At 47.3% G+C, this 17367-nt stretch overlaps 1 protein-coding gene across 6 annotated transcripts in view; it reads left to right on the top strand.

Annotated features, from left to right (window-relative positions):
- The window catches only part of LOC104552999 (inverted formin-2), a 44100-nt gene that overhangs the window by 19755 nt on the left and 6978 nt on the right, over window positions 1-17367 (top strand). For 4 of the 6 annotated variants that reach the window (XM_061997876.1, XM_061997879.1, XM_061997878.1 and 1 more), the window contains exons 3-20: window positions 857-972; window positions 1893-2052; window positions 2877-2910; window positions 4808-4949; window positions 5053-5194; window positions 5719-6789; window positions 8511-8656; window positions 8742-8803; window positions 9422-9524; window positions 9609-9694; window positions 10213-10313; window positions 11577-11647; window positions 11758-11865; window positions 12882-12952; window positions 13587-13707; window positions 14336-14500; window positions 15116-15218; window positions 16037-16195. In XM_061997876.1, the coding sequence (XP_061853860.1) occupies window positions 857-972; window positions 1893-2052; window positions 2877-2910; window positions 4808-4949; window positions 5053-5194; window positions 5719-6789; window positions 8511-8656; window positions 8742-8803; window positions 9422-9524; window positions 9609-9694; window positions 10213-10313; window positions 11577-11647; window positions 11758-11865; window positions 12882-12952; window positions 13587-13707; window positions 14336-14500; window positions 15116-15218; window positions 16037-16195 (2961 nt within the window). Of the gene's footprint in view, window positions 1-856; window positions 973-1892; window positions 2053-2876; window positions 2915-4807; window positions 4950-5036; window positions 5195-5718; window positions 6790-8510; window positions 8657-8741; window positions 8804-9421; window positions 9525-9608; window positions 9695-10212; window positions 10314-11576; window positions 11648-11757; window positions 11866-12881; window positions 12953-13586; window positions 13708-14335; window positions 14501-15115; window positions 15219-16036; window positions 16196-17367 lie in introns of those variants that run through there. The other 2 variants (XM_061997880.1, XM_061997881.1) reach the window with 2 other exon arrangements.

Below are 17367 nucleotides of genomic sequence, written 5' to 3'. Positions count from 1 at the left end.
TCCTGCCATTCACTTGGCCTGTTGTGAGTTAAGAAACTCATCAGGGCGTCTCCTAGGGCTTATTGTACAGCTGGGAGGATGACTTCTGTGCTGTTTCACAGAGCTCAGATCACAGATATTCCCAGAAACTCGTATTAATAGTCTTTCAAATGCATTCAGCCTGAAAGCTAGCTTGCTCCCGTCTTCAATTTTCTTCCTTCCTCTCCACCCTGTATTTTCTTAAGCAGTGTGAAATACAGAGCTGGCAATTTTGTGCTGTGAAAAACAAGAGGGTACCCTGGGCTTTTCAGTGGTCAAGCTTGCTTGTGCACTAATAAAGCAAAAATAAGATGGTCTAATCAACTCCTCCCAACTCCAGGGCTCACAGAGAAAGAATAGTGGGGAAAAAAAGAATACATGGGGACTGGTTAGAACAATTGGCCTACTTAATATGCATATTGGATGCTTCTGCACTAAAATAACACTCATTAATTGAAGAAAATGGTTCATCTGTTGTTCTAGAAAATACTCATACATGATAATGGAAATAAAATGTATGATTGTGAGTGTTATCTCAGCTGCTGTTTGCAGTGTGCCTCTGGTACATGGAAGAAATGAACACTGGAAGCAGCAGCAAAATGCCAGTAGGGTACCTGAACTGGTATTTACTGTTTCCACTAGAAGTTACTACAAGATATAGCTGTTGGGATGGAATATCTATAAACTGAGATATTTTTCTTCCCATCTTCCATGTTTTGATTCCACTGCTTCAGTCTTTTCTCTACCACTGCTCATAAGCAATATAGCAGGAGACACTGAGATTCAGAACATTAATGCCATTACAAACTCTTTTGTGTTTTGTTTTGTTTTCCTCCAGCACTTGACACAACTAATGTCATGGTCAAAAAGCAAGTGTTTGAGCTCCTGGCTGCACTGTGCATTTACTCATCAGATGGCCATGCTTTGGCTTTGGATGCCCTGGACCATTACAAGGCAAGTGTTGGGCTGCAGCAGGAGATATGGCTCTGCTCTGGTCCATGTGGGTAGATCCAAGTACCACGGGAAAAGGCTGGGAATTAAAAGTCCTTTTGCATCATTTTGGTAAGAGAGGCAGCAGAGGTTCACTGTGCTGCTTGTCTGGACAGATGACTGCTAACCACAAGGTCCTTTTTGGTAGGAAATGAGCTACCAGATTAGCAAAATACATAGTGCCACATCCATGGCTTTCCCAGGCCACAAGTCCAGTGAGGTGTATCAGTTATAAGAAAGCATAAAGAGATACAAAGAGAGTTTCACTGGCTTTCTCTGCTGACCAGACCGTGCTCTGTGATGGAGGAGTGCTGCTTTCACAGAGTCATAGAATCTTAAGGGTTGGAAAGGACCTTTAGAGATCATCCAGTCCAACCACCCTGCCAGAGCAGGAGCACCTAGAGTAGGGCACACAGGAACTCTTCCAGGTGGGTTTGAATGTCCCCAGAGAAGGAGACTCCACAGCCCATCTGGGCAGCCTCTTCCAGTGCTCCCTCACCTGAACAGTGAAAGAAATTCTTCCTTGTGCTTCTTTGGAACCTCTTGTGTTCCAGCTTATACACACAGCCCCTTGTCCTATCATTGGCCATCACTGAGCACAGCCTGGCTCCATTCTCCTCACACCTACCCTTTACATATTTGAAAACATTAATGAGGTCACCCCTCAGTCTCCTCTTTTCCCCAGCTCCCTCAGCCTTTCATCAGAAGGGAGATGCTCCACTCCCTTCATCATCTTTGCGACCCTTTTACCTGTAGCTTCCCATCTTGTGCACAGGGGGATAAACTGAGGGGTTTTGAGGTGCTAATTTTATCTGAGAACCTGCACCAAAGTAGTAGGTGTTTCTGATCTGTCTGAACAGAAATACCATTTGTGTTAATAACAGACTGTGAAGAACCAGCAGTATCGATTCAGCGTCATAATGAACGAGCTCTCCAACACAGACAACGTGCCCTACATGGTGACACTGCTGAGTGCCATCAATGCCATCATACTGGGGAAAGAAGAGCTAAGAACAAGGACACAAATCAGAAATGAGTTCATAGGTAAGGGTATTTGTTGCACCTGACTTTCTCCAAGCAGAATCACTTGCTAAGGAGTTTTATTTTCAGATGTGTCCATAAGGTGACTAAGGAGGGATGGGGACCAAAACTGCAAATGTTAGAGACAGAGTCTTCTGTTGGTTTTTTTTTTTCAATCTTTTGGTCTCTGTTCTCTTCAACAACCTTTCTGTACCCAGATGTTTTTAAACTTTGCTGCTTTCCTCTAGCTTTGATCTTGTCTGGAATCCCAGCAGCATTGGGTCATTTGAGCTTCTTCAATACCTTTCTATAACCAGCCACCTTATGTAACCACATTTCAATATGCTGAAACCTCTCGTAAGAGTAGATGAGGTTTCTTTGCCCTGTGTCCACTAAGTTGAGCCACAGAAGCTGCTCTTTGATTCAGAAATACTTTCCCACTGGTTGAATACTAGGTTCCTAACTACCATTGTTGGGATCCACCTCACATAAACGTGCACATCTGAGGTGATGAGCCTGGGCTCCATTGCTCTGTGGAGAGTAAAGGAGAATTGACTGCAAATTCATCTGATTTTAGATAGCTAATTTGGAATGAGGTGTCTCATGTCTCAGAATTGGCTGTGTCCCTTGGGGAGATGCTGCCGTGGGTCACCAGCTGCAGATGTGTGCGGGTCTCCTCATTTACCAGATGACACTAACCACTTTGACAGATCCATCTGAAGATATTTTCACATCCTCTCTCTGCAAAAAAACCCCAGTGTTTATGAGCATAACATTATATAAGGATCTTAATAAACCAGTACCAAGTGCATCATAATGACAATATATCTACTGTTTTGTTCTCCCAGGGCTTCAGCTGCTGGATATTTTAGACAAGCTAAGGTAAGGGTCACTGTTCACATTTTCTTTTATAAATGATGTTCACAGTAACTTAATACTTATCAGCCTTCAGCTGTGTGAAGTGAGGTACACCTGGATGGAGTGGACCACACTTGTGTGCACCTATTACATGGGAAACAGAGGCATTAGGTATTCAGTATTCAGAATTCAAATGCTCTTACCAACCCCAGTGCCACGAGGACAGCTGTTGGCACAGATGGCACTAACAAAGGCTCTGGGCACAGATAGAGCAAGGCTCAGTGACATCTGTGTTGAGGCTGTGTTTTGAAGAGAACCTGAGGTGATCCTGTGAGCTCACTGAACAGTTTGCTGTATTCAAAACCCCTTCACCACTGGTCTTCATCCCAGAAGCATCCAGCTAAAATAATTTACTAATGCATATCTAGACATATTTGTCTTCACAGTTTCTTAATTTAAAAGTGATGTTCTGCCAGAAACATCCATGATAAATTCTAGAATGCATTATATCTAGCAACAGGACAAGGGGTAATGAGATAAAGCTGGAACACAAAAAGTTCCATTTAAGCATAAGAAAAAACTATTTTACTGTGAGGTGAGGGAGCCCTGGCACAGGCTGCCCAGGGAGGGTGTGGAGGCTCCTTCCTTGGAGGTCTTCAAGACCTGCCTGGACACTTTCCTGTGTGACCTGGTCTAGGTGACCCTGCTTCTGCAGGGGGTTGGACTGGATGATCTCTAAAGGTCCCTTCCAACCCTACCATTCTATGATAAGAACCTTACCATCACCATAGTGAGTTTGAACCAGCAGAGAGTCAACTCCAGCAGCAGGACACTAGAGATTTCTGTGTGCCATGTGGCTAAAGGGGAACTCTCTCCCAAGGACAAATCCTGTCAGCTGAAAGAGATGGTTTTGGCAGCACTGAATGAAGCCATTGAAGATAAATCCCTGCTCAGGGCTGCTCCTTATGGAGGCACAGGGAATTTTGCCATTGTCAGAAACACACCTTTGGAAACAAAGCTCTCCCTGGAGCTTTGTTAGTCCCATGTCCAACATCCTCCCAAAGCCACCTGCTGTTGTTTTCCCAGCTTGTAACTGGGGAAAAAAAAATGTTAAATGGTAGGAGTCCATTGGATGAAGCTGGAACACAAAAAGTTCCATTTAAATATTAGGAAAAACTATTTCAGTGTTTCAGTGAGGGAGCCCTGGCTCAGGCTGCCAGGGAGGGTGTGGAGGCTCCTTCTTGGAAGTCTTCAAGACTCACCTGGACATGTTCCTATGTGATCTGATCTAGGTGAATCTGCCTTGGCAGGGGGGTTGGACTGGATGATCTCTAAAGGTCCCTTCCAACCCTACCATTCTATGATTCTATGATATGTGAGCTGCCATTATCCATGTGACTGAAATTGCTCCATCCAACCCCGTAAAAGTTAGATCTTTCAGTAGTGCCAAGAGTTCCTGCACTGAGTGGTCTTGGCAGTGCTGAAAAAGTTGGCTTTAGAATGTTACAGGGTTTTTTTTTTAGTCCAGTTATGAGTAACAGAGAAGGAAGTTTATTTTCATACAGAAGTATCATTGGAATATTTTCATTTTGTCTTGACTTTTTAAATAGAGAAGGTGGCCTAGTTTCAAACTGGTAGAAATTCCACTCTGTTGTTACAGCTCCATGAAGTCCACACAAAGCAGCCACCAGGACAGGTTATGCCATTTGTTTGTATGTGTTGACTGCAGGGAGAGGTACATTCAGTTCAAGAAAGGATGCACAGATGGCCTTTGATCCTTTATCAATGGGGCAGAGTTGGGTACTTTCAACACCAGCTGACTGAGTCTGAGAAACAAGAGATAAAAACCGTTTAGATAAATACAATTGTCTGAAAATCAATGAAAGGCTCTCCAGTGAAAATCAATGATGTAATATTGCAGAGACATAGAGGAGGAGGATCTACTTATCCAGTGTGACACATTTGAGGAGTTCAAGATCGAAGATGATGAGGAATTATTAAAGATATGTGATGGGATAAACATGAACGATCATCACGAGGTCTTTTCATCTCTCTTCAATAAAGTAAGTAGACCCTCATGTGGGTTGCAAAGCTATGCAATGGGAGAGTTAACACACTGTGCTTGGAACCAGCCTTGCTGTGATGGAAAGCTGCCCTGTCTTCCAGGTCAGCCGCTCTCCGGTCTCCATCCAGCTGCTGTCCATCCTCCAGAGCCTGCTGCACTTGGAACCGTCTCATCACTCCAGCCTCCTGCTGTGGGAGTCCTTGGATGCTGTGGTGAACAGAGCCCTTTTGCTTGCAAATGACAGTAAGAACGATGTATCCATCCAGCCTTGCACTCTCCTCTTGTTTTCCCTTGTCCCTCTCACTGCCCACGAAAGTCTTTCCCAAATGCACAGAAAATAATCTCTGGTGCTTGCTAAGAGCTGAACAGAAGGTGGGACAAAGCTACACCTCCTGCTTAGGGTAGAGTCTTGATGTGAAGACCCAGCATTTTGCATGCCAGTGAGAGCTGGCCACATTTGGCAACGGGCTGGGGATCCACAGTCTTTGATGGTTAAGCCCTGCACTTTCAATTGTGGGAGTCAGTGGGAATACGTCCTGGTTGGCATTCTGCCACTGGTGCCTGCTAGTCTTGCTGGCAGGCATGCTCAAAACAGTGTTTGTGGGCCAGGACCATGGGAAGGAAATTGCCTGGAAGCTACAAGTGCAGTTTTGTAAAGGGACACCAGGGAGTGGGCTCTGTGGCTCCAGGTCTGCTGCTGGGTGAGTACTGAACAGCGTGAACCTTTGTGCCCCATCCCTTTCTCTGACCCAGGCTTATTTCTCTAGTCCAAGGGAACACAGTTGAAGAAGTCATTGAGAGGCTACTGTCTATCAAGAAGCATCCAAACAAGCAAAAGCAAGCAGACAACCAGCCATGCAGGAACACGAATGGAGGTGCCCAGGCTGAGCTAGAACCATGTGCACGTGCAGCTCAGAGCCCAGCAGCATCATCAAACCCCTCCAAGGCACCAGCAGCTCCTCCAGGGCCACCTGCCAATGAAAAGAAGATCTCATCCTCCCAGCTCACAGCCTGCTGTGTTTCTCTGGAGACATCTAACCCTCCACCCAATGCTACTCCTGCCCCACCACCTCCACCCCCATCCCTTGGCACAGCAGCCGTGACCCCCACATCCCCCATGATGAATGCACCTCCAGCCCCTCCACTCCCTGGTGTCCCACCCCCTCCTCCCCCATTGCCTGGCATGGTGGGCATCCCTCCCCCTCCTCCCCCCTTGCCTGGCATGGGTGGCATCCCCCCACCTCCACCTCCATTGCCTGGCATGGTGGGCATCCCTCCCCCTCCACCTCCATTGCCTGGCATGGTGGGCATCCCTCCCCCTCCACCTCCATTGCCTGGCATGGTGGGCATCCCTCCCCTTCCACCTCCAATGCCTGGTATGGGTGGCATCCCTCCCCCTCCGCCTCCACTACCTGGCATGGGTGGCATCCCTCCCCCTCCGCCCCCACTACCTGGCATGGGTGGCATCCCTCCCCCTCCGCCCCCACTACCTGGCATGGGTGGCATCCCTCCCCCTCCGCCTCCACTACCTGGCATGGGTGGCATCCCTCCCCCTCCGCCCCCACTACCTGGCATGGGTGGCATCCCTCCCCCTCCGCCCCCACTACCTGGCATGGGTGGCATCCCTCCCCCTCCGCCCCCACTACCTGGCATGGGTGGGATCCCTCCCCCTCCACCCCTCCTGCCAGGCATGGCAGGAGAACATATTGAAGCCGTGGTGGCCTCCCAGTTCAGCTGCCCTCTTGGCTCAGTCAGACCTCCCCGCAAGACAGTGAAGACGCCAACGTTGAGAATGAAGAAGCTGAACTGGCAGAAGCTGCCCTCCAACGTGGTGAGAGGTGAGTCCTTCTGGCACAAAGTCAGTGTTGCTTTAGAGGTGAGCCAGGGGAGGAAAAAAACACCCAGTATTTTTGAATTAGACAAATGTGGTTGACTCCAGTAAGGTACAGAGCTTCCCTGATTTCATAGAATCACAGAATGGTGGGGGTTGGAAGGGAGCTTTAGAGATCATATAGTCCAACTCCCCTGACAAAGTAGGTCCAGCTAGATCAGGTCACACAGGAACGTGTCCAGGTGGGTTTTGAAGACCTCCAGAGCAGGAGCCTTCACACCCTCCCTGGGCAGCCTGGGCCAGGGCTCCCTCACCTCACAGTAAAATAGCTTTTCCTTGTGTTTAAATGGAACTTTGTGTGTTCCAGCTTCATCCCATCACCCCTTGTCCTGTCACTGGATACACCAGAAAAAGATGCTGCCCCAGCCTCCTGACACCCACCATTTAGATATTTGTAACTGTTAGTGACGTCCCCCCTCAGTCTCCTCTTCTCCAGACTAAACAGCCCCAGGTCCCACAGCCTTTCCTCATAAGGAAGATGCTCCATTCCTCTGATCATTTCCATTGCATCTGACTTGGAGAGCTTAAATAAATAACAGTAGAATTAAACATGATATGATGTGATGTGATGTGATGTGATGTGATGTGATGTGATGTGATGTGATGTGATGTGATACGATATGATACGATACGATATGACATCCAAGTCAGTAGTTTGGATTCCCTTGTTTATAACTAAAAGGCTTTGAAATTAAGATAAGGGGAAGGGATGGGAATATTTCCCTAATCCACCATGACATGCTTTAAGCTTAAGTTCTTAAAAGTCTCTGAGCTAGGTTCTCCAGACTTCCATTCACAAGATCATCCATACTTGTATCTGGGTATGTTAAAGTCATGAGAAAGAGTGCAGGTAGGGATCACATCACAGTTTGAGGACACTGAAAAAATTGGAGTCATTGACTCGTCTCTTGATTTTTGGGTTACATTTCCCTCTCTTAATGGATCCAAAGAGAAGCATGAAATGTGAGAAGAAGTCAGGACGGGCAATGTCAGCTTTGTCCTAGATGAGCAAGGCATCCACTGCATAGAAGTTGGCATAGGTGAAGTCTAGACAAGGCATGGTTTCAATCACAGGAGCACTTAATTGTTGGGATTGTTTCAGCAGAGACCTCTACAGGCACATTTGGGTGATGCTGGGTTGGGTTTTTTCGGTACTTTTAAGAAAGTGTAGTGGGAATTAATGCAAGCAGTCCTGTAGCCAGCTGTATGCAAGAAGGCTTGATTATAAAATGAAATATAGAGGAAAGCAACAGTCAGAAAGTGTCCAGGTATGGCCAGTCCCTCAGCTACCACACAAGGACACAAAAATAACATCAGCTATGGGACTAGAAAAGAAATTACCAAGGTCCTTCTTGTGCTGACCCAGTTGGCCTACTGTGGAGGAGAATGCAGTTATACAGAGAGAGATGAGGCTGTACAGCTGTGTGTTGCCAGTGCTGCATCTCCTTACCAGCACATCTTGGGGTAAAGCACCAGGTTTAATTACCCTTCAGGCCCTTTAGATCCTGCCTGTAGAACTTGCCACTTCTGGGTAATTAGCTTTTGTCCAGGACTAACCCATGTCATCTCGTTTCACTCATCTTCTCAGAAGTGTCCCTTCTGGCAACCAAAAGCCAGGAGCTTTCGGATTGTCCCTGTAGCCAACCTGAACACCTTGTCTTTTTTCAGAAGGTCACTCAATGTGGGCTTCAGTGAGCAGCAGCAGCGAGGAAACTATAGAGCCCAATTACACAAGCATAGAGCAGCTGTTTTGCTTTCCACAACCAACTCCCAAGGAGAAAACAACCACACCAGTGAAGGCAGAACCGAAGGAGGTGAGGAGGTCCCTCTCATTCTTTGAATAAAGATCACTGCAGGCAGCTCATCTAATATGAGATATCTTCTTTTTCTTTGATGAAGATCACATTTTTGGACTCCAAGAAAAGTCTCAATTTGAACATATTTTTGAAGCAATTTAAATGGTAAGATATGGCCAGTTTTCGTCACAGTTGACAAAACTCTGAGCAGGCTTTGCATAGTGTCTGGGAGCTCCTCGTGAAAACTGTTCTAGCCAGTGTGCTTTGGCTTGGTGGTCTGTGTTACTGAAATGTCTGAACATTTCCCAGGTTGTCCTACATAGTCTTTAAAATACTGAATTTAGGTGTTTGATGATGTTTTTGCATATGACATCCCTGTATGTTGGCAAAGGTGTTACATCTCCATGTTGAAAGTTCTGGCACAGGCTCTTAGGGTCACTTAGCCCGTGAGACACCTCTTGAGGTCAATCACCTCCTCAAAACAGGGCCAGTGGAGAAGTTAAGAATTCCAGTTTCTTTGAAGTTAATCAAATGCCCAGAGACAGAGGTCTGAGTTGCAGGATTGATCTCTGGCCTTGAGTCATTTGACCAGGGACAGAAACAAAATTTGGGGCATAGCAGGGATTCATGTCCCGATTCTAAGTTAATCACGGGGATGTGTCTTTCCTTCTGGATTATTGTGGCTCTTATATGGAGCTCTTGTTCAGATCCATGTCTCAGTAGCATGTGATTGTGGAAGAGGGGTCTCTGGGTGCTGGCTGACTCTGCTCCTCTTCCATGCAGCTCCAATGAAGAGGTGGCTGCCATGGTCCAGAATGGGGACCGGACCAAATTCGACGTTGAGGTTCTGAAGCAGTTGTTGATGCTGCTGCCTGAAAAGCATGAGGTCAGGAGGAAAATTGATACCCTTAGTCCACAGAGTTGAACACAGAGTGCAGTCTTACAGTCTTGATTATTTATTTCTCATTAGATAGAAAACCTGAAGGCCTTCAAAGAAGAGAAATCAAAGCTAGCAAATGCAGATCAGTTTTATCTTCTCCTCCTTCAGATTCCCAGGTAAGAGTGCTGGTTATGAACTTCAGCCCAGTCCTTTCCTTGGTTTACCTCTGGGAAGTCTGAATTTCTTCGTAGGAGGCTCACAGATGATCACTGATGTGTACAGCTGGTGTGTTCTCCCTTCCACCTTAGAGCCATCCCCTGTACCCGTTAGTTACCCTTAGATGAAGGGCTGTTGCTGCTCCAGCACCTCCTCTCCTTCTGAAGCAGCAGAAGCTGCCCTAGACTCAGGACCAGACCTGCCCAAGCAGTGCCAGATGCAGTGCTGAGAAGTGGGATCCCATATCTCACACAGTGGTCACTCTTCTTTTTGCTGATCACAGTGCATCAATAGAAACTACATCTGCCCTGGTCCCCAAGGCAAGCAGCAACCCTTCACCTCCCTCCACAAGCCACAGGCATTGGTCTGATGTGGCTGTGGTTCACAGTGATGTTGTGGGGTAGCTAGTTACCTGGGAAGAGGGTGGGAAGACCAAGATCACAGTGCCTTTAAGCTGGGAATCCATCTCAATCCTTAGCTACCAGCTGCGCATTGAGTGTATGCTGATCTGTGAGGAGACCACCGTTGTGCTGGACATGATTCAGCCGAAAGCTGAAGCCATCCGGAGAGCCTGTGAAGGTAAAACATGACCTGTCATTATTTTGGATCTTACTGGTGACAAGAAGCTTTAAAGCCTACCCCCAAATTTCCCTAGAGCTCTGTGATGATACTACCCAGCCCCACCAAAACTCCCCTGCAGCCCATTCATGGGTTCGCTGCAGAATTCAGGATTCAGCTTTAAGTGTCACCACCAACGGTCCAAGCCCTTGATAGGGCTGGAGATCATTATCCCTAAACCTCAGCCCTCTTTTTCTGCAGCAGATGTATTCCTCTGAAACACTTTCAATGGTGAAGCATTGGAAGCTCATCAGCCCTTTCAAAGGAGCTGAATTTAGGCAGTGGAGCTGGCCCTGCTACAGCTGATTCACCCAGCATTATTTCCCACATTGAGACCTTCACACAGCAATTTTTTCTACTGCCAGAAAAACAGACCCCAAACTTCCCTCAGAAAGTAGTGATGGTTTCGTTTTCCCCTGCTTACAAATGGAAACAGAAGAAAAAGGTTGTTATTTTGGGCTGTTATTTGCTGATGCTCCAATTTTGTGAATACATGAAGACATTATGCAATACATTTAGGTTTCCTCTGGCAGAAATCTGAGGCCCTGCTGCACTGAGAGCAGGTTGTTCTTGGCACTGTCATGTTCCACCTGTCTCACAGCCCTGGTTCCCCCAGCTCCTACCAGGGGTTTCTCCAGCTGGCATTACAGCTGCCTACTGGAATAAATTGAAGCATACCCCAAAAAAGACTCTTCTCAGCAGCCCAGTTGTCCTTTTGGAGCTGTTCCTGCCTGAGAGCTGAGTGCTTCAGAAAGCACACCACTGCAAGCGCAAGGACAGGGTCTGTATCCTTCATGCCCTGATAATCACCTCCACCATGCAAGACCAAGAACAGGGCGAGTGTGTCTGGTTTGGCAGCTGGTAGATGAGTGTAAGGCTGTCAGAACTGGCTGCACTGCACAGCTGAGTGAAGTCATCTGCCAGATTAATATTGCAGCCCTGTTCCCCTCACCTACACCAGGATAAATCAGGGTACTTCCAAGGAAGGCAGCGAGTTGATGGCTGTGCCATTAGGAAGGAGAGACCAGATGGAAAGAAGTCAACAAGAACTTTGACAACTCTTGAAATGGAATCTATGTAGAATCAGTTTCTCTGCAGGCTGGGCCATTGAGCTGCAAAGCTGAAAGAGCAGATTTGGTTTGGTAGAATCCCAATTTCACTTCCAGTTAGGAAATGTTCTGGTGTAACAGAGGCTTTTGTTTCAAAGCCCTTTCTGTGTTCCAGATCTTCTGAACAGTCACCGCCTGCCCGTCTTTTGTCAACTGATTCTCAAAGTTGGAAACTTTCTGAACTACGTAAGGACTTCTGTGTTATCCTCCCCCTATTGAAGTATGGGGATGATCTCCTTTAGAGTTGTAATTTGGGTGGACACAGGAGTTATATCTGCTTTCTTTCTGTCTTGCAGGGAAGTCACACGGGTGATGCCGATGGGTTTAAAATCAGCACTTTACTCAAACTTACAGAAACCAAAGCAAACCAAACCCGCATTACGTTGCTCCACCATATTCTGGAGGTACCACTGCCAAGTCCTGGGGAGTAGGGAAGGGGGTGGGTTTTATTACAGATGAACCATTTCTCCTGCTGTGCTTTCAGTTAATGCCACATGCCTGTATTCATATCCTCCCTGGGCAGCCACAGAGTGTCACAAGTTTGGAGTGTTCACGTCCCTCAGGCTGGTGGAGGCTGCTTGTGTGCACTGCTCAGAAAGCTCCTTATTTTAAAACTTGTCCTGCTTTAACATCTTTCCCCACAGTGTCTGGAACTTCCTTTTTCATATTTGTGCAATCTGCACATCATCAGCTGCAAACCACAGAGCTCATGGCTACCAAAGCTATTCTGGCTGGTCTGGACCCATTCAGCCCTTCTGCCTTTCCATAGCCTCTCCCTTTTCAAGCTATTCATGGTCCTCTCCAAGCCCTCTTGGTGGCTTTCTTATTCCCTACAAAGCTGATTCTTCCTGTGGCTTTCTTATTCCCTGCAAAGCTGTTTCTTCCTATTTTTCTTCATGCTCTGCTCTGCCACCTTCAGTCATCAAGGTCCCTCCATTCCAGCTATGCATGTTCAAGCCTCACTTTAGCTGGCAGTAGTTCAACAAGCACAGCCATCAAAGTTAGTTATGCAAATAAGATTCAAGCCCCTTTAGTACTCTCCTGGGATCGTAGGAAGTGTCAGACTGCATCAAACCCCACTCCTGACTCTTTCCATGGCCAAGAGTGGGTGTCTCAGAAAAGGGTAGAAGAAGAGCTCAGTGGCAGGTCAGCTTTGCTTTCAACTATGAGTATTGCTTACAATTCAGCCCTCATGTATGTTTTTATAGCCTGGGAGAAATGCATTTCCTCTCTGAGCTTGCCATCCTGTTTTAAATGTGTCTCAGCTCTTCAGGACAAAGCAAACTAGAGAGGGGGTTCAGCAGCAGGATGTGGTGCAGCCATCCTTCCCAGGCACTTCTGCCCGTGTCTCTTGCTCCTGGCTTGCTCTCCCAGCTCCTGCCACACAGCAAATAACACTTATTTCTCTCTTCTGCTTCAGGAAGTAGAAAACAGCCACACGGACTTGCTGGAACTGCCAAAGGATCTTGAATATGTTTCAAAAGCAGCAGGGTAAAATTGTGTGTCACTTCCTTCGAATTAAACACAAAAATAAATCCCATACACACCAACAATGTACCAGAAATTAGGACACACACAGCTGGTATAGCACATTAACAAGATGGCATCTTATTTAGTTTTAACCGAGAGATTTGACTGATGAATGCTGAAACCCCTCTAATATATAATAGTTGTGCTACAGCTGGCAACACTTAGGACTGCAATTTGCAGAGCATTCGGTTAATGCTGCCTCCCAGGCCCTTCTAAAATCTGCACTGCCTCTGTGACTGCAGGAGCTTGTGAACGTCAGCTCCCCAGAAGCGTTTCTGCAGTGTCTTCAACCAGGGAAAGTGAGCTAATGCTGAGCTCTGAGGGTTGAGAACAGCTCCTTGAATGGGTGGACTTTTTTTTGGCATTCAGCTACTCAGTAGTCCAAGTTGTGTTTAGACCTGTCTGCCTTTCCATGAGTGCTGTAGAGGGAAGCTGTGCTCCGTGAGCTCGGGCTGAATAGAGAGGTCAGAGTTCAGGTTTCAGGTCATTGATGGGAAGCAGAGTGACAACCAAACTGCCAGCTGAGACTTGGCCACTCTTGGGTCTGCACAAGATGCTGGAGCATCAACTAATGGGGTGTCTTGTGTCATTTCAGAATTAATCTTGACATTATACGCACAGAGTCTGGCGCCAATTTAAAGAAGCTGCTGGAGCTTCAGCGAAAAGTCCTGTCATCAAACGATGATGTGAAACAACAGTATGAGAAACCTATCCAGGTCAGTAATGGAGCTCCCTATATCTCCCCCCATTGCACACAGATGCAGTGTGTGCTACAGATGTGGCTGAGGAGGCTCGTTGAGAGGGTGGAAAACATTGCCACAGAACACGCTTTCAGATTTGGAAATAGGCTGCAGTGCCACACAACCCATGGGTGTCTATTTGCCAGCTCCACCCCAAACCTAGATACCTTTGGTGAGGACATTTCTTGATGGCCCAACTGCTCTCTCCATTCTGTTACATCACTCTTCACTTTGAGTGAAGATGTTCACCTGCTGTGTAGATCACCAGAGTGAAGCCCTCCTCTCAGGATTAAGCTTTGCATTGAGCATTCCATGCCATCCTCAAGCCAGCCCAGTAAACTGGCACAATACAGTCACCAGGATCAAAGATCATAGAATGGTAGGGGTTGGAAGGGACCTTTAGAGATCATCCAGTCCAACCCCCCTGCAGAAGCAGGTTCACCTAGACCAGGTCTCATCATCTGCAAATCTTAGTTGCTTTCCACCTTGTAAACTCTGCAGCAGGTAAAAGCAAGGGCTCAGAGTCCTGCTCCAAGCTCTTACACTGCACTTCACTCATTGTCCTCTGGATGGTGTTCTACTGTGTGTATTAAATGCATTTCAGGATAGCATTGATGCCTCCAGAAAGCTGGAAGAAGAATTTGAAACCATTGAAAGGAAGAGAGAAGAACTTGCAAATTATCTCTGTGAAGACCCAAGCAAGCTGTCCTTAGAGGATGTATTTAGCACCATGAAGACCTTCAGAGACCTCTTCATACGAGCCCTGAAGGTTGGTATCTGCATATGTGCTGCTAAGCAACCTCAGAACTGGTGCATGCCTCTGCTCTGACAGACTGGGGTGAGATGGGCACCAGAATCTGCTGGGGAGAAGATGCTGGCTACAGCCTCTTCCTTTTAGCACTTGGGATGAGGTCACCCAGTGAAGATGTGTGTGATCCCTACTCCACTGCATCCTCAGGCAGTGTTGGTGCTCCTGCCCCAGCCCAGACCCTTGTGATTTGTGGTTTGGGTGCAACTTTAGCTGCAGAGTCACAAAGATGCTTTGGAGGCAAGTGTGTAACTTTTAGCAGGAGGGGCTTTAGCAGGAGGAGTAGGGAAAAAAAGGCCACTGGTTTGGAGGAAATCATGGCTTCAGTACCTTCCACTTTTGCCTCAGCTGAAGGTATGGCAGAAGATTTTCACTCTAGGATGTGGCAGAGTCCTGGCCAAGCCAGCAGTCCCTCTCTGACCCTCTTGGCAAAGCAGCTCTTATTCCCCATGCCCATTTTATTTATTGCACAGGATAAGGCCAAATTTTCTCTTCCTCCCTTGCAACCATCTACAGATCTTCTTTGTCTTCAATGGCTTTTCTAGCAGACAACTTTCTCCTTTTGCCTAACTGTAGGAAAATAAGGATAGAAAGGAGCAAGCTGCTAAAGCAGAGAAGAGGAAGAAGCAGCTGGAAGAGGAAGAGGGGAAGAGACAGAAAGGAGAAAATGGAAAAGTCAGTGAGTATCTGAAAGGGCTTCAAAAAAGAGAGATGGAGCCAACAGGAGCTCTTTGCGGGTCCCACTAATGGACCAGTAGTGGTAATTTATTGTGTGGGTTTCTAGGTGCTGGCTAACTAAAGGCTTTTAGGTGTCTGACAGCCACAGCTAAGAATTGACTTTTCACAGTTGCAGCTGGCCAGATAAGTTAATTTTAGGTTTGCTGACTGAATATCAGAGAAAAAAAACCTCAAATTGAAACATTTCAGTTCAGTTTTTCAGTTTCTAAACATAACCTTTGCATCTCAAGTCTAACAAGAAGCATTTGACTTCTCTCCTCTCCAAAATCCCCACATACAGTTGAATAGTCTGTCTTTACCACAGACTACTGATGCCCTGAAAGTCTTGCAGGTAACTTAAATCTGCCTTTCTCTGCATGAAAATGAAAGGCACAAGTGAAAAGTACAATTGGAAGAAGCTGAAAGAAAAAGCAAGATTGTTTTCCCTCCATCCTTCCCCTGGCCCTCCCTCACCAAAAAAGGCCCCCACCAACACAAATAACAAACAGGAGGTGCTTCCAGTCATGGTACCATCAGGCATAAGTGCAGGGAGAGCTGGTTCTACAGGTGCCAGCCTGTAGCACCCATACTTGGGGCAAACAGTTTGACTTCAGCCAGGACACGCTGCTGCATGGGCACGGAGCAAGGGCTGCTCTCAGGCCTGGCACCAGTGTCTTGCTCTTGCCCAATACCCAGCCCAAGCAGTAGCATTGCTGCAAAGTGTCCTTCTGCCCCATCTCATGGTCAGATTTAACACCCATCTCTCTCTGTCTCTCCCAGTTAAGAAGGGGCTGGTGAAGCAGGAGGAGGTGTGTGTCATCGACGCGCTGCTAGCTGACATAAGGAAAGGCTTCACGCTCAGAAAGACAAAGAACAGGAACGAGTCGGATGCTGTTCCTAAAACCTTGCCTGCAGAGAGCCTGGGGGAGAGTCAGTCAGGTAAGGACACAGACCCAACTGTACCTGCAGTTATTTGTTCCCATCTGCCTCTGAGCCTGAGCCAAGCACACAGGCAAGAAGACTTCACACTTGCATTTGGGGCATTTTATGTAAGGAGGCTTTGCAGGCAGTGCTGTGGAGAAGAGGAGCAGAGAGCCCTGAGCTCTTGCCACCCAGATCTCTCCCAGAATTAGCAGCAATTTGGAGCAGCGTGGCCTTGCACCCTTGCTAGTAAACCCTCTGACAGTTATGGGCCATGGGTCAGCCACAGAACCGTGTCGATGGGCCACTGTTGCCATCCCCACACGAGTCCCCTCTGTGCTCTCGAGCTCTACAGCACAGTTTGTCACTGCCTGTGCTGTGTCTTGCATGCATTTGGGAGTCTAAAGAAGCCCTTAAAAAAAGGTTAGAAAACCCTATTTGCAGAAGGATCCAAGCCATTTAGGTGCTTGTTAGGAGACAGCCTGTGAGTTTATCATTCCTTTGGTCTCTTGATCTTGGTATCAGCGCACGTTAGATAAGTTCAAATACATGACCTGTCTTCTCCTATGAAGACAGGCTGAGACAGCTGGGGTTGTTCAGCCTGGAGAAAAGGAGGCTCGTGGAAGACCTTACAGCAGCCTTCCAGAGCCCAAAAGGATCTAGAGCAAAGCTGGAGAGGAACTTTTTAGAAGGGCATGTAGTGACAGGACAATGGATAAAGGCTTTAAACAGAAAGAGAGGAGAATTAGATTAGATGGAAGGAAGTTCTTTCCCGGGAGGGTGGTGAGGCACTGGCACAGGCTGCCCAAAGAGCTTGTGGGTGCCCCATCCCTGGAAGTGTTGCAGGCCAGGTTGGATGGGGCTGTGAGCAACCTGGGCTAGTGGGAGGTGTCTCAGCCTCTGGCAGGGGGCTGGAACTAGATGATCTTTAAGATGTCTTTCAACCCAAACCATTTGATGATTCTATGACACTTGCCTACCATAGAGCCTGAGTTATGCCTTGTGGCTCTCCTAAACCTGCTCTGCAAGGGTGGAAGTAGAGTACCTGAAGGGCAGTTTTGATGTACTTGTGCAGCCAAGCCAGCAGACCCACCTGGCTCAAGACCTCTCAGGTGGGCTCCCTCTGCCTGCTGTAGGCTTTCAGGCACCCTTGTGAGTTGGAGAGAAATCAGACAAGTGCCAGCAAAGAC

Source organism: Colius striatus, chromosome 6 (genome assembly GCF_028858725.1).
Source record: "Colius striatus isolate bColStr4 chromosome 6, bColStr4.1.hap1, whole genome shotgun sequence".
Classification (NCBI taxonomy): Eukaryota; Metazoa; Chordata; class Aves; order Coliiformes; family Coliidae; genus Colius; species Colius striatus.
This window is presented reverse-complemented; position numbering and strand designations above follow the sequence as displayed.